Source organism: Mesoplodon densirostris, chromosome 7 (assembly GCF_025265405.1).
Source record: "Mesoplodon densirostris isolate mMesDen1 chromosome 7, mMesDen1 primary haplotype, whole genome shotgun sequence".
Lineage (NCBI taxonomy): Eukaryota > Metazoa > Chordata > Mammalia > Artiodactyla > Ziphiidae > Mesoplodon > Mesoplodon densirostris.
This window is the reverse complement of record NC_082667.1, coordinates 75,375,029-75,392,132: the sequence shown is the minus strand read 5'-3', so window position 1 is coordinate 75,392,132 and position 17,104 is coordinate 75,375,029. Positions and strand designations below refer to the sequence as shown.

Sequence of the window (17,104 nt, the reverse complement as noted above, 5' to 3'; positions counted from 1 at the left end):
TCTGCTAGACTCCAACCTCACTGATGCTTACAAGGAAAGGCAGATAGTAAGATAATGCAAACTCTTAAGTTATACCTTTGTGAAGAGGAAGAAAGAAAGTTCTTAGTTACCACTTCCTGGACACACATATTTGTTTCCCTTACTGAAGGGTTTCTGAAAGCACCTTGGTTCCAAACAACTGACCCCTTTCATCTCAGGTTCCAGTAACTCAGTATTGTTTCTGTGACACTGCCTTCCCGATAAAGGCAGAGATCATGCCTGATTAATCCTCCAAAATGAAAGGTGTCCTTTACATCAATTAGAGTCTAACTACAAGAGTTAGAGAAACAAAATGAAAAAGCACTGCTACAAGAGCCCAGGGCTAGCGTCGCACAGTGGATGCTGGAATTATGACTAGTGGGAATTGGAGCCACAAAAGAAACAGCTTCTGTCAGCAACACCACTAGAGACAAAAGAGAAGTAGAGAAATGCCCTGTTTTCTCCCTTCCATATATCTCCCATTAGTGTTTCCCATTAGATTCCCCAAACCCAATAGCAGTCGGCTGCCACAGGAGCCTAGGAAAAGCCACTTGCAGTGGTAGCCCTTCTCCATCAGACAAAAGAAAGAAGAAGGATGTCAGATGGATCTGAGGGCAAATTAAGCCCAAGACCAGGCATACCTTCCAGTAAAGTTCACATCATAATTCTAACAATCTCATGAATTCACTCAACCTAGCTAAGTTACCATTTATTGTTATACCAACTGGCTCTAAGATTTCAATTGCATATTAATATTTCTAGACCACATTTCAAGTTCTGAAATGAAAATTCCTAGAACATCACTACCCAGAAGGATAATTCTGCTAGGCAGGGCAAGAACAACCCAGCTAGTTAACTGACATGACAGGAAGTTTAGTGAAGTCTATCTTTTAGTTTGCTTCTAGTGTAATTTGGGGTAATTTTAAAGATGCATTTTCCAAGAAAAATAAAATGGCCCCTAGAGAAATGAGGATTATGTCAGCCAACATTTAGTATAAACTACTTAAAGTTGTTGCCAAGCAGATGCCTCAAATGTACTTTCTCCAAAACACCTTTTTGTAGTCTTTAAAAAGATGCTGAATTTTTAATTATACTAACTAAATTCATTCCTTCTCACTCAATTCATAAGGGAAATCAGGGTGCTGATACAAATTATTTGGCATAAGAATAATAATGATATTGTGATCAAAAATTGTTAAAAGCCAAGCCTAGCATGAAAAAATCAACACACTGTTTCACACGCAAAAGAGTAACTGCCAACAACAGTGACTGTCACTGGCTCTAAATTAAAACCACTACATTAAAACTGAACATTTCAAAGGCTCCCTGAAATCAGTGCAACTTTGCTAGAATTATTATTTTCTGTGTTTATTCAAAATTTATAGAAAATTGTAAAGCAAAACTCATTCTTTTCAAGAAGTTTTGATAAATTCATTTAATGAAAATACATGTTATCAAATACTTTTTTAAAAAAAGCTTAACAACTTTCAAATGGTTAAAAAAAATCTTCGTGTATCTGGAAATAATATATACTTGTCTTAATTGAAGTGGCATATCAGTGAGTTAAATCAGTTGACAATACCATTAATTTTACTTTACAGACTCTTTACTCTTTAAAATAAATACTCTAGTCTTGATTTGTGGTTTCAAAAGCAAATTATAAAGTTATATATTGTACCTTAATTTTATTATCTTAATAATGCCAATAAATTCTATTTTATGTGATAAAGGACACTGATTACATGACCTAACAGATCAGAAAGATAGGATGTTAAGTATGACAACAACAGTGGCAACATCACATTATTCTGACATAAACAGTCTTAGGAAATCCTTAACTAGTCCTTGTAGGCTTTTAGGAAAACATATTTAGGTCTCTACAAATCTCGGAAGTAGAAAAATAATAATTCTTTATTATGACTTTGAAAGCAAAAAGGCTAATTTACTCTTTTTTAAAAAATTATAAATGGCCAGTAAATAAGTGCCATTTCAGAATGAACTACCATAAAAAGACTGTAGCTGTTTTTAAAATAATGCTACCATTCTGCCACTTATCAAATATAATTAAATGCAGAAAACCTGCTACTTTATTCATTGCCTTTTTTAAAAATTAATAAAAGTAGTTTTCTCTGCAAACACTTACCATCCACTCGGATATAATAATATCCACTTTTTCTACAGGAAGACGAACTTCTTCGATTTTTCCTTTAATTAGCATAACGGTATCTTCAAGTTTATTTAGTCTGAAAATTGTCATAATGAATTAAATTAGTATGTTAAACAGATTCTGAAATCTAGTCAAATTACATAATTTCTTGGTAACCGTTCATTTTAGTTTATGGAACCCAAAGGTATGTTTTTTCAAAGTTTATTTATTCTCTGGGCACTGTAATTGCTTTTTGGTCGCATCATGAACCCCCCAGGATGTTTCTGATTAATACAATAGTACAACTAAACCACCATTTAAAACTACAGCATGAAAAGAAACCCGAATTCTATTCAAAATACATGTCAATAAAGTTAATGGGTCTTTTTTTTTTTTTTGAAGAGAGAGGTGGAGACAGACAGACCAGACAACAAAAGTATATTTTAAAGGGAAGTAGTGTGTCACAGTGGAGAGACAGTTAGGGCCAGAAGCTCTTACACTGATTTCCAGGTCCTCTAGCACTTGTCAGCTAAGTGATCTTCACCAAATTATGTAACAATCTCACTGAGCCCGTGTGTTCATGTGTAAAACAGAAAGATGATACCTTCCCTAACTACTTCACAGTCTATTATGAGGATGAAACATCTGTGAAAGCTACGTACACATCCTCAAGCCCTATATAATGGTAACGTATTATCATGAATAACAAAATACTATATGCTGCGTAAAACTTGAAATTCTCCTCCCATCATAAATAATTTAACCTTGTCTAATACCATTCATTAGATATTTTTACATGCTTGATCACAAGATTAGCACATATTTTTCACCCCCTCCTTTTGCAATTTCAAATAAACAACAGAGTTAAAGAGATAATTCCAAAAAGCTAAAAGCAAGCTACTAAGCTTGTATCTAATTAAATAAATTCACAACCTTCAAAGGATGTACATCTGAATTATAAAGGATTTCTTCTGCTAACAAAGGAGGGATTTTCCCCCCAAATTTCATTGAGGTATTATATACATAAGATTAAATGCATTTTAAGGGTAAATTTTGTTGAATTTTAAAAAAACAGATATACTTGGGTGACCACCACCATCACTATCAATATATAGACATTTCTATTTTCTTACGAAGATTCATTAGTGCTCTTTCCAGAAAATCCTCCCATCCACAGGCAAGCACTGACTTCTTTCTTTTACTACATATTAAAATTTGTATTTTGGGGACTTCCCTGGTGGCGCAGTGGTTAAGAATCTGCCTGCCAATGCAGGGGACATGGGTTTGAGCCCCGGTCTGGGAAGATCCCACATGCTGCGGAGCAACTAAGCCTGTGTACCACGACTACTGAGACTGAGCTCTAGAGCCCGCAAGCCACAACTACTGAAGCCCGCGTGCCTAGAGCCCGTGCTCCACAACAAGAGAAGCCACCTCAGTGAGAAGCCCATGCACTGCAACGAAGAGTAGCCCCCGCTCGCCGCAACTAGAGAAAGTCCGCGCGCTGCAACGAAGACCCAACGCAGCCATAAATAAATAAATTTATTATTTTTTTTTAAGTTTGTATTTTGTAGAGTTTTACATAAATGGAATCATACTGAGTGTACCTCTTTGTGTCTGGTTTCTTTCAAAAAGCATACTTTTTAGATTCATGCATATGTTTCTGTATATCAGTAGTTCCATTCCTAGGTATTGTTGAGTAGTATCCCACTGTATGAATAAAACACTTTTGTTCACCCACACACCTGGGGATGGAATTCTGGATTATTCCAGCTTGGTACTATAATGAATAAAGCTGCTATTAACATTTATGTACAAGAATTGCTCTGTTAAATGGAAGTGATAGAACTTTTTAGGAAACTGCGATTTTGTTTTACAAAGTTCATATACAATTTTACATTCCCACAAGCAATATATGAGCATTCCTTTTTTTAAATTTAATTTTATTTATTTTTTTATACAGCAGGTTCTTATTAGTCATCAATTTTATACACATCAGTGTGTACATGTCAATCTCAATTGCCCAATTCAGCACCCCCCCGCCGCCCCACTGCTTCCCCCCCTTGGTGTCCATACGTTTGTTCTCTACATCTGTGTCTCAATTTCTGCCCTGCAAACAGGTTCATCTGTACCATTTTTCTAGGTTCCACATATATGCGTTAATATACGATATCTGTTTTTCTCTTTCTGACTTACTTCACTCTGTATGACAGTCTCTAGATCCATCCACATCTCTACAAATGACCCAATTTCGTTCCTTTTTATGGCTGAGTAATATTCCACTGTATATATGTACCACATCTTCTTTATCCATTTGTCTGTCGATGGGCATTTAGGTTGCTTCCATGACCTGGCTATTGTAAATACTGCTGCAATGAACACTGGGGTGTATGTGTCTTTTTGAATTATGGTTTTCTCTATAGCTTCACAACCTAGTCATCTTAGGATTGCTGATCTTTTAAATTTTAACTGTGTGTTAAGATCTCATCATGGTTAAAAGTTGCATTTTCCTAATGACCAAGTATTTTTTCCATATGCTTACTGGCCATATTCCCCTATCATCTTTTGTTCAAATTTTTTGCCCATTTAAAAAACTGGCTCAGTTGTATTCTTCAATTTGCTTTTTTTTTTTTTTTTGCGGTACGCAGGCCTCTCACTGTTGTGGCCTCTCCCATTGAGGAGCACAGGCTCCAGACGTGCAGGCTCAGCGGCCTATGGCTCACGGGCCCAGCCGCTCCATGGCATGTGGGATCTTCCCAGACCGGGGCACAAACCTGTGTCCCCTGCATTGGCAGGCGGACTCTCAACCACTGTACCACCAGGGAAGCCCCCTCAGTTGTATTCCTATTATTGAATTTTAAGAGTTCTTTACATCTTCTGGATAAAAACCCTGATGGATTTAAGTATAGTGAATATTTTCTTCCATCCTGTGGCTTTTTCATTTTTTTAATGATATGTTTGAAGAGCTAAAGTTTTTAATTTTGATAAAAACCAATTTATCATATTTTTCTTTTGTGGTTCATGATTTTGGTGACATACCTAAGAAATCTTTGCCTACATCAAATATTTTCACCTATGTTTTCATCTAAATTTTTTTCAGTTTCCGTTTTAAGTTATTTTTTCCAATATAGCATCATGATCATTTTTTTCATATATAATGAAAAAACTTTGCTGGAAAAACTACCACAAGTGATAGTTTCAACTTTGTTGAAGAAAAAGTATTACCAACCCATGGAATTACTTCAGAATCTTTGTCAAAAATCAATTAAACATAATGTGTAAACTTATTTCTGAACTTCCAATTCTGCCCCAAGATTTAGATGTACATCCTTATGCTAATACAACAGTTTCTTGATTTTTATAGCTTTACATCAAGTCATGAAATCTGACAGTGTATGTCCTTTAACTTTATTCTTCTTTTAAAATTCTTTTGGATATTCTAGGTCATTTGTGTTTTCCATACAAATTTTAGGATCAGCTCTCAGACAATACGTAAACAAAACAGCATTTCTATGTCCCAATAGGAAGTAATGAGAAAAGAGAATGGACATATCTCGGTGAGTGAATACAAAGGATCAGACTGTCAAATCTGACTCACATAAGCCAGAGATTTTACCCAGTGTCAGGCTTCGCAAATAATTTCAAAAATACGGGCAATTAAGAGGTCCAGACTAATCAGAAAGAAGTCTGGGACATGAAAAGCAACTTCTTTATTCTTCCCTTCCCTGTATTAGACATGCACACTCTGGCCTAGAGTAGACAGGCCTCTTAAGTAAGGTGCATAGGTTATTAACTTCCACAGGAAGGAGTCCTGCTCTATGTACCAGATTGCTCCCTGCTTTTTCTGAGTCTCTTGATTGCCTGTATTATTGAAATTATTAATAAAGCTTAATACTGGATAATCTCCCTGGGTAATCCTGGGTAATCAGGTTTCTGTGTGTCTGATTTGAAAATATTTTATCTCAGAGTAGTGCTGTGAGGAGGACTCTCATACAGATCCATGAATCAAAAAGGCTGAGGCACTTTTTAGCCAGAAAAAGGAGGAGACTGAAAAATAAGAGGAGGATCTAATCCTGGGATAGTTGCCTACTCATCCTTGGTATGAAGTGGCAAAACTGAGATTCAGAGAAAGTAGCTACTGGCCTGATAGGCAGCAGCAGGCAGAGAGGAAGATAGTAAAAAAAAATTACACTATCTGGCTGTTACTAGCATTTCTGAAAAAATGCCAGTCTTTTTAGAGAAGAGATGATGGCAAGAGAAAGGACCAGAAGAACAGTTTGTCCTCTCACTGGAAGGCCTTCTTATGCTTATATGGCTGCCTGGGAAGATGAAGTATCCACTAAGAAAGTAATGAACTTAAAGCTTGGGGTTACCCCAAAGACCATACAAATGGAGGAGGACACGGTCAGAGGACTCCTGAGTGCTGAGAATATTTTGTGAAAGAGATAAGACATTTTTGAGAGACATCCCAGAAAAAGCTGGTGAAATCATTACTGGCATGGATAAACAATCAGGAGGATACTATCACTTATTTTACATACAACTGAGTAGAAAGGATTACTTGGGTCGATGATAGATCCCTAAGAGGCTGTGAACAGATGCTTCCAGGTGATACAACAACTAAACTACTACAGTGAGTAAGACCAGGGCTGCAGTTTATCTATCCCAGGAGAGGTAATCCCCTGTCGTCACCCCAACCCTCAAGTAGAACAGTTCTCTAAAACAGTAGGCATGTTATGCATGCAAGTCAACTTAGACTGGCTTTATGATAACAATATAACTTAATGCTATTGGCAAAGATAAGAACAGATGTGGAAATCAGCAACTCCTCCTTCTTGAGCACTTTATGTAATCTTGTTATTGGGAAGCCAAGAGAATATTCAGGAGGCAGTATCTGATTACTTTGTTCAGTTACCAAGAATAGGACTGCATGATGTTTCTGACATACAAAAGAATGGGGGCATCAACAGGGGAAAAGACAGAGGGAGGAAACAAAAACCAGCTCACTGAGAAGGGAGTATAGATAGCTTCCGAAATATGATGTGAAAAAGAGAAATTAGATAACATTTCTACTGAGTTATTAATAAGCTTTGTAGAGAATGGTTCAAATTCTGGTAGTCATTAGGGTCTTCACAGGTTTTTTCTTTGAAGAAATCATCGTAGAAAATGTCCAATCCAAAAACGGGTAGAAGACTTAAATAGGCATTTCTCCAAAGAAGATATACAGACTGCCAACAAACACATGAAAGAATGCTCAACATCATTAATCATTAGAGAAATGCAAATCAAAACTACAATGAGATATCATCTCACACCAGTCAGAATGGCCATCATCAAGAAATCTAGGGCTTCCCTGGTGGTGCAGTAGTTGAGAGTCCGCCTGCCGATGCAGGGGAGACAGGTTCGTGCCCCGGTCCGGGAAGATCCCACATGCCGCGGAGCGGCTAGGCCCGTGAGCCATGGCTGCTGAGCCTGCGTGTCCGGAGCCTGTGCTCCACAACGGGAGAGGCCACAACAGTGAGAGGCCCACATAACGCAAAAAAAAACAAAACAAAAAACAACAAAAAAAAAGAAATCTAGAAACAATAAATGCTGGAGAGGGTGTGGAGAAAAGGGAACACTCTTGCACTGCTGGTGGGAATGTGAATTGGTACAGCCACTATGGAGAACAGTATGGAGGTTCCTTAAAAAACTAAAAATAGAACTACCATATGACCCAGCAATCCCACTACTGGGCATATACCCTGAGAAAACCATAATTCAAAAAGAGACATGTACCAAAATGTTCATTGCAGCTCTATTCACAATAGCCCGGAGATGGAAACAACCTAAGTGTCCATCATCGGATGAATGGATAAAGAAGATGTGGCACATATATACAATGGAATATTACTCAGCCATAAAAAGAAATGAAACTGAGCTATTTGTAATGAGGTGGATAGACCTAGAGTCTGTCATACAGAGTGAAGTAAGTCAGAAAGAGAAAGACAAATACCGTATGCTAACACATATATATGGAATTTAAGAAAAAAATGTCATGAAGAACCTAGGGGTAAAATGGGAATAAAGACACAGACCTATTGAGAATGGACCTGAGGATATGGGGAGGGGGAAGTGTAAGCTGTGACAAAGCGAAAGAGAGGCATGGACATATATACACTACCAAATGTAAGGTAGATAGATAGTGGGAAGCAGCCGCAGAGCACAGGGAGATCAGCTCGGTGCTTTGTGACCGCCTGGAGGGGTGGGATGGGGAGGGTGGGAGGGAGGGAGATGCATGAGGGAAGGGATGTGGGAACAGATGTATATGTATGACTGATTCACTGTTATAAAGCAGAAACTAATAAAATAAAATAAAATAAAATAAAAAGAAAATGTTGTAAGATTAAAGATACCAGAGAAATACATGGCAAGGAAATACTGACCAATGTCAGAGGGTAAAATGGGGAAGAAGCTGTTAAAACAGCTGACTGGTAGTTCATGCACAGCATCTATTGGGGAATTCATTCCTTGGATGAATTTTCCATTAAAAGTGACTTAACGTCCTTGCATTTTCTGGAAGGAGGTTAGAAATATCAACAATACACTTTGATATACTTTAATTTTCAGTGTCTGTTTCATGTTCTTTACAGAAATACAATTGATTTTTATATATTAATTACATATTCAGTACTATGAACAATTATATGCCAATAAATTGGACAACTTAGAAGAAATGGACAAGTTTCTAGAAACATACAGCCCACCAAAACTGAATCAAGAAGAAACAGATAATTTGAACATAACAATCACTATAAGTGAAATAGAATCTGTAATAAAAAAACTCCCTGCAAAGTCCAGGACCACATGGCTTCACTGAGGAAGTTTACCGAACATACAAAGAAGAACTTATACCGATCCTTCTCAAACTATTCCAAAAGACTGAAGAGGAGGGAACACTTCCAAAGTCATTCTATGAAGCCATCATCATCACACTGATACCAAAACCAGACAAAGACACTACAAAAAACAAAAGAAAATACACACACACACACATATATAATAGAGGCCAATATCTTTGATGAATATACATGCAAAAATTTTCAACAAACCAAATGGTGAAAAGCTGAAAGCCTTCCCACTAAATTCAGGAAGAAGACAAGAATGACCACTCTCACCGCTTCTATTCAACATAGTATTGGAAGTCCTAGCCACAGCAATCAGACAAGAAAAAGAAATAAAAGGTATCCAAATTGGAAGGGAAGAGATAAAGCTGTCATTACACGCAGGAGACGCAAGAGGGAAGGGATATGGGAACAGATGTATATGTATAACTGATTCACTTTGTTATAAAGCAGAAACTAACACACCATTGTGAAGCAATTATACTCCAATAAAGTTGTAAAAGAAAAAAAAGATAATGTGATACTTTATATAGAAAAACCTAAAGCCTCCACACAAAAACTACTAGAACTGATAAACAAATTCAGCAAGGTAGCAGGATACAAGATTAACATACAGAAATCTGTTGCATTTCTTTTGTTGTTGTTGTTGTTGTTGTTGTTGTTGTTGTTGTTGTTGCATTTCTTTACATTAAAAATGAAATATCAAAAAGGAAAGTAAAAAAAATCCCTTTTAAAATTGCATTAAAAAAAAATACTTAGGAATAAACCTGACCGAGGAGGTGAAAGACTTATACACTGAGAACAATAAAACACTGGTAAAGGAAACTGAAGATGATTTAAAGAAACGGATAGATATCCCATGTTCTTGGACTGGAAGAATTAATATTGTTAAAATGGCCATACTGGGCCTCCCTGGTGGCGCAGTGGTTAAGAGTCCGCCTGCCGATGCAGGGGATACGGGTTCGTGCCCCGGTCTGGGAGGATCCCATATGCCGCGGAGCGGCTGGGCCCATGAGCCATGGCTGCTGGGCCTGCGCATCCGGAGCCTGTGCTCCGCAACGGGAAAGGCCACAACAGTGAGAGGCCCACATACCGCAAAAAGAAAAAAAAAAAAAAAAAAAAATGGCCATACTACCCAAAGCAAGCTACAGATTGAATATGATCCCTATCAAATTAGCTATGACATTTTTCACAGAACTAGAACAAATAATCCTAATTTATATGGAAGCACAAAAGACCCAGAATTGCCAAAGCAATCCTGAGGAAAAAGAACAAAGCTGAAAGCATAACCCTCCCAAAGTTCAGACAATACTATAAAGCTACAGTAATCAAAAGAGCATGGTATGGGGCTTCCCTGGTGGCACAGTGGTTGAGGGTCCACCTGCCGATGCAGGGAACACGGGTTCGTGCTGCAGTCCAGGAAGATCCTACATGCCGTGGAGTGGCTGGGCCCATGAGCCACAGCCGCTGAGCCTGCATGTCCGGAGCCTGTGCTCCACAACAGGAGAGGCCACAACAGTGAGAGGCCTGTGTACCGCAAAAAAAAAAAAAAAAGAGCATGGTATTGGCACAAAAACAGACATATGGATCAATGGAACAGAAAAGAGAGCCCGAAAATAAACCCACCACCTACAGTCAATTAATCTTAGACCTAGGAGGCAAGAATATACAGTAGAGAAAAGACAGTCTCTTCTGCAAGTGGTGTTGGGAAAGCGGGACAGCCGCATGTAAACCCCTCACACCGTACACAAAAATAAACTCAAAATGGCTTAAAGACTCAAATATAAGACATGACAGTGTAAAACTCCTAGAAGAGAACATAGGCAAAACAGTCTCTGACATAAATTGTAACAATATTTTCTTAGGTCAGTCTCCCAGGGCAATAAAAATTAAAGCAAAAATAAACAAATGGGACCTAATCAAACTTTGTACAGCAAAGGAAACCATAAACAGAACAAAACAAAAAGACAACCTACAGACTGGGAGAAAATATTTGCAAATGATGCAACTGACAAGGGCTTAATTTCCAAAATATACAAACAGCTCATAATACTCAATAACAAAAATACAAACATCTCAATGAAACAATGGGCAGAAGACCTAAGTATACATTTCTCCAAAGAAGACATACAGATGGTCAATAGGCACATGAAAAGATGCTCAACATCACTAGTTATTAGAGAAATGCAAATCAAAACTACAATGAGGTACCACCTTACACCAGTCAGAATGGCCATCATTAAAAAGTCTATAAATAATAAATGCTGCAGAGGATGTGGAGAAAAGGGAACTCTCCTACACTGCTAGTGGGAATGTAAATTGGTGCAGGTACTATGGAAAACAGTATGGAGGTTCCTTAAAAAACTAAAAACAGAAATACCACATGATTCAGCAATTCAATTCCTGGGTATATATCCAGAAAAAACAGAAACACTAATTCAAAAAGATACATTCACCACAATGCTCATAGCAGCACCATATACAATAGCTAAGAAATGGAAGCAACCCAAGTGCTCAGCAACAGATGACTGGATTAAGAAGATATGATACACAGACACACACACACACACATACACACACACGTGCACACAGTGGAATACTACTCAGCCATTAAAAAGAATGAAATATTGCCACCTGCAGCAACATGGATGGACCTAGAGAATATTATGCTTAGTGAAATAAGTCAGACAGAGAAAGATAAATACTGTATGATATCATTCATATGTGGAATCTAAAAAGTAATAAAAACGAACGTATATACAAAACAGAAACAGAGGCACAGAAATAGAGAACAAACTTATGGTTACCAAAGGGGAAAGGCAGAGAGGGACAGAGGACAGGGATCAATTAGGAGTTTGGGATTAGCAGATACAAACTGCTATATATTAAGACAGATAAACAACAAGGTCCTATTGTATAGCACATGGAACTATATTCAGTATCTTTTAATAAATGATAATAGAGAAGAAGATGAAAAAGTACATATGTATAACTTAATCACTTTGCTGTACACCAGAAACTAACACAACATTGTAAATCAACTATATGTCAAATAAAAAAATTAAAGTATTCAGCACCTTGATACTTTATTCTTGTCATAACTTATTTATAACTTATTTCTGATACCAATATTCACAAACATATTACTAGGGAACAAGAACAGTCTTGTTCCTTCATTTCCAATTCTTATACCCTTCTTTTTATTGCCTTGCTCCACTGTCTAGGATCTCCTTTACAGTGTTGAATAGAAAAGGTGATGGCAAGTATCCCTGTCCTGTTCCTGAACTTAAAGTGAATGCTTTCAAAGCTTCATCAAGTTCTAGGCTGTAATTTTGGTTTTTGTAGATACACTGTACCATGTTACAATATAACATTCTAGTTCTAGTTTGCTAAGAGTTCTAATATATAGATACGTTGAAGGATGGAATTTTATCAAACTTTTTTTCCTGAGGTATCTCAAAAGATTTTTCTGGTTGATTTTCTCAAATTTAACCAAACTTGTACTCCTGGGATAAACTTGTATTACATTCCAATATATTGCTCAATTAATTTTCTAATATTTTGAACAGGATGTCTGCACATATGTTCACAAATGAGTGACCTGTAATTTTCTGCTCTACTGCCTTAGGAGAGTTTTGGTATAAAGGTTATACTGGCCTCATATATGGATGCTTGATTCCCAACAAATATGACAGTGCAAAGTAGAGAGGAAAGAATGGTCTCTGCACTAAGTGAGACTGGGACAACTAGGTCATTTAAACAGATTACAAATAATAATAATAATAATAATAGTAATAATAAAAAGCTGGATCATGACCTCATACCATATACAAAAAACAATGCCTGGTAGATTACAAACCTAAATGTAAAAAACACAACTATAAAATGTATAAGAGAATATAGGAAAACACCTCCATAAGACTTCTTACCCAACTTACATATAGTGGCAACCATAAACATGAATCATGCTCATGAAAATTGAGAATTTCAGTACATCAAAGACACTATGAAGAGAGTGAAATAGCAAGCAAGAATGAGAACTTTTTCATTACATAAAACCTATAAACAACTCAAATAAAAAAAAATTTAAAGATTGCCTACAAATAATAAAAAGGCCAAACTCAATGGAAACCTGAACAAAAGACATAAACAGATATTTCACAGAAAAGGAAATCCAAATGTCCAATAATCACATGAAAAGATGCTCAGCCTCACTGACAATCACAGAAATGCAAATTTAAATTGCAATGAGATACTGCTATACAACCAACTGGAAAAAATTCTTAAAGGTTGGCAATACCAACCAGAACTGTTATATACTATTGGTAGAAGTATAAATTGGTATAACCACTCTGGAAAATGGCCTGGCAATACTGAGAAAATCTGAAGATATGTATACCCTAAAGCCTACAATTTTATATGTAAATATATACCCCACAGATGTGTGTACCAGGCACATGTACAAAAAGTTCATAACAAAATCCTTCTTAACAGACCTAAACTGGAACACAAAAATTCCCATCAAGAACAGAACAGATAAATTGGGATATATTAATCAATGGCATTCTATATAACAATAAACATGAATGAACACTAAAAATAACGTTGAGCAAAACAAGCTAGACAAAAAGATGCATAATATATGATTTCATTTATCTAAAGGTCAAAATTGAGTAAACTAAACTATGTCCATTTAAGTGGTTAAAATATAAAGCAATATAAAGGAAGTGATTACCACCAAAGTCAGTATGGTACTTACCTCAATCAAGCAGGGAGAGAATCTGACTGAAAAAGGGCAAAAGGAGGTGGGAGGAATTCTAAAGTGCTGGAAATGTTCTCTTTCCTATTATTTATCTATACATATGCATATTAGAACATATAATTTATGTGTTATGCACTTTTTAATATGTATATCTCACACAAAGGTAAAAAAGAAAGGATGTTTATATCCCATCTGAGTTTTTTCAAAGAGGTACTTAATAAAATTCTCTATGAAAAAATTGCTGCAGTTGCTTACTATTTACTGAAATATTTAATTGGGCTTTCACAATTACAAACACTTCAAAGGGAACAGAAAGCAATCTTCTAAAAAGAGCAAAATGTTCCCACTGCCGTAGAAATATCTTCAGAATGCTCATGTGAAACAAGGTGTATCCTGTAAAAGGCCATCTGCTCAGGCTGTTTATTGTCTGCTACAAGTCATAATCCTATTTGCCTCAGTAATTACTTGTTCAAATATAAATATAACTGGAAAGATTAAGATTTCAGGGAATACAGAAAAAAAGACAAAGGCCATAATACCCAGTAATTCTGTATTAAAACATCACAACACAGATATCATTCATGTAGATAACCCCTTTTATGAGACTGCTCATCTTAATCACCACCTGATTTACCACTCATGAAAGAAACTATAGATTTTACTTATTTTTCATTTCTCAAGTGTCCAATCACTAAACCTTACGTTAGCATAAAAGCATTCGAAATGAATTCTATCTCTGGAAACATCTGCTCAAAAACTAGCATATATTTAATCTACAGAAATACAACACCATAATAAAAAGAGTATGCTAAGTAAGTCTCTTAACTAATCCAATAAACACAAATTATTTTTCTAAGTGAACATTTTGTTAGAACAACAATCACTATCCTATATTATTTTCTATCTTAAAAGTAGCAATTTAAGTTTTATCTCATGATACAGGGATATCATCATGATTAATTATCCGATACTGGGCATACAGAGATAAAAGACATGGCCTGTGCACTTAAGAACATGGTCTAAGGGATTCAGAGCAGTAAAGAACACAGGGTCCATAGGAGCTAATATAATAAGCCCTTAACTAAGTGAGTGACATTTGAGCTTAGTCAGGAAAAAACAGAGCATCCACAAAGATGTATGCAAGCATGGGGGTAAAGAAGGGTGCCTCATCTCTGTGTGCACAAACTGCCTGTGGTTATGTGTGTGTGTGCATGTGTGTATGGAAGAGAAATTTCAAGTTTGAAGAGCTATAAATAGTTTAGTATGATTAGAGCAACAAGAGGTAGTATGTAGTGACAAAGTTGGGAAGTAGTTACAGGGAATGCAAAGGAGTCTAGATTTTATTTAGACATAATGAGGAGCCATTTCAGGATTTTTAGAATGAGAAATATAGGATCAAATTTGTAATGTACCTCTGCCCAACGTGATTTTGATAAAAGACATAGTCTAGGTTCTAAGAAAGAACATGGTCTAGCAGGGAGATAGACGTGCAAACAGCATAAAGCACCACAGGGGTTCATACAATGAACACCTTATCAACTAAATGGCATTTAAAGCTGGTGACAAAATTATTATAAAGTTTACTTAGAAGAATACATGGGTGATAACAACTATTTTTTCAAAATGCATATGGGGCAGGGGGACAGGGAGGGAATACCCTGATATAAAAATATACAAGGTATAATATTACTTTGCTTTCAGTTAGCTATGGCACCCAAGCATACATATTTCTCTCTTGTTCCCCAAGCATGCTGAAATGACAATAAAGTAATACAAAATGTAATAAATTTATAAACTCATGGAGATTTTAGAAGGTGATATCAAACAACCAGAGATTCTGATAAATTCAGTGGGGAAAAAAAGGAGACTCAAATCATTTTGGTAAACCTGTGAAGAAGGATCCAGTGCTCAGTGCACACATCAGAGAAGACTTTAGTGGAGGTGGGAGCCATTTTTCACAACACAAATCCCTGATGTCAAGAGGTATACAAAGTGGAAGTGACAAAGGAACTGAAAAATCATAGGAAAAGTGGTGCCCAGAACAGATCTCCCTCCCTTCTTCTCAGGGAGATGAGAGAAAACCCATACCAATTACCTTTATGAAATAATCTAGTCCTCCATTCATAAATGTAAAAAAAAAAAAAGGAATCCTTAACTATTTGAGATAGGGGAAAGATGTAAGGACATCTCATAAACAACAAGTACTACCAGGCAGATAATTTCAATGCAGGGGCCAGACCTGCAATCAGAACAAAGCTATTCCATGAGCTGCCTCACTCCCAAATGTACCATTTGTGTTTACAGGAGTGTAGCTGTGGAATTATTAACACTGAGGACATTTATTATTTAAAATTAGCAATAGCTTAGCTTCTAACACAATGAAAAAAAACGAAGAAAGAATAACCTGGATTCAAGCAGAGACAATAGGTTTTCAGTCTTTTGTGTTGACGATTTATCTGGCTTTGAATGTTTGATATCCTGGGTCTTGAAAATACATTCATTCATTCATTCACTGAGTAAGTATGTACACTGAATACCTACCTGTGTGCCTGGTACCCTCCCAGGTGGTTGGGGCACATCCATGAATGAAATGGAGAAAAATCCCTGTCTAACCTTAGGGAGCTGATATTTTTAGTAAAGCTTACATTTCCATGTATTTCATCTCCTGTAACCTAAGTCTTTAAAAAGCCTTACCAAAATATTGATAGTGAGATCTCATACCAGGATCAGAGGTAATTTTTAGTTTCTCCTTTATTCTCTCATGTCTTCCCAACACAAAAGCAACTTTTTATCCCTTTCTTCCTTTATTTATTTAAAGGGGAAGAGAATTGGTAGGAAAGTCAATCTGGCTGCACTAAGAGAGTACATGACAGAAAATCAAATAACTGAATACAAATAACTGAGCTACTTATGCAGATGTGTTAATTCATGTGAGTATATACGCAATACAAGAATGTGAGTTAAGGCACGTATTTAAGAAACATCAACGAGGGACTTCGCTGGTGGCTCAGTGGTTAATAATCCGCCTGCCAATGCAGGGGACACGGGTTCGAACCCTGGTCCGGGAAGATCCCACATGCCACAGAGCAACTAAGCCCGTGTGCCAAAACTACTGAGCCTGTGCTCTAGAGCCTGTGAGCCACAACTACCAAGCCCTCGTGCCACAACTACTGAAGCCTGTGTGCCTAGAGCCCGTGCTCCAAAACAAGAGAAGCCACCGCAATGAGAAGCACGCCCACCACAACAAAGAGTAGCTCCCGCTCGCTGCAACTAGAGAAAGCCCGAGTGCAGCAACAA

At 36.8% G+C, this 17,104-nt stretch overlaps 1 protein-coding gene across 1 annotated transcript in view; it reads right to left on the bottom strand.

Moving 5' to 3' along the window:
- The window catches only part of PRMT3 (protein arginine methyltransferase 3), a 153,123-nt gene that overhangs the window by 88,048 nt on the left and 47,971 nt on the right, over positions 1–17,104 (bottom strand). The window contains exon 10 of the mRNA XM_060105019.1: positions 2,162–2,261. Coding sequence (XP_059961002.1) covers positions 2,162–2,261 — 100 coding nt within the window. The remainder of the gene's footprint in view (positions 1–2,161; positions 2,262–17,104) is intronic.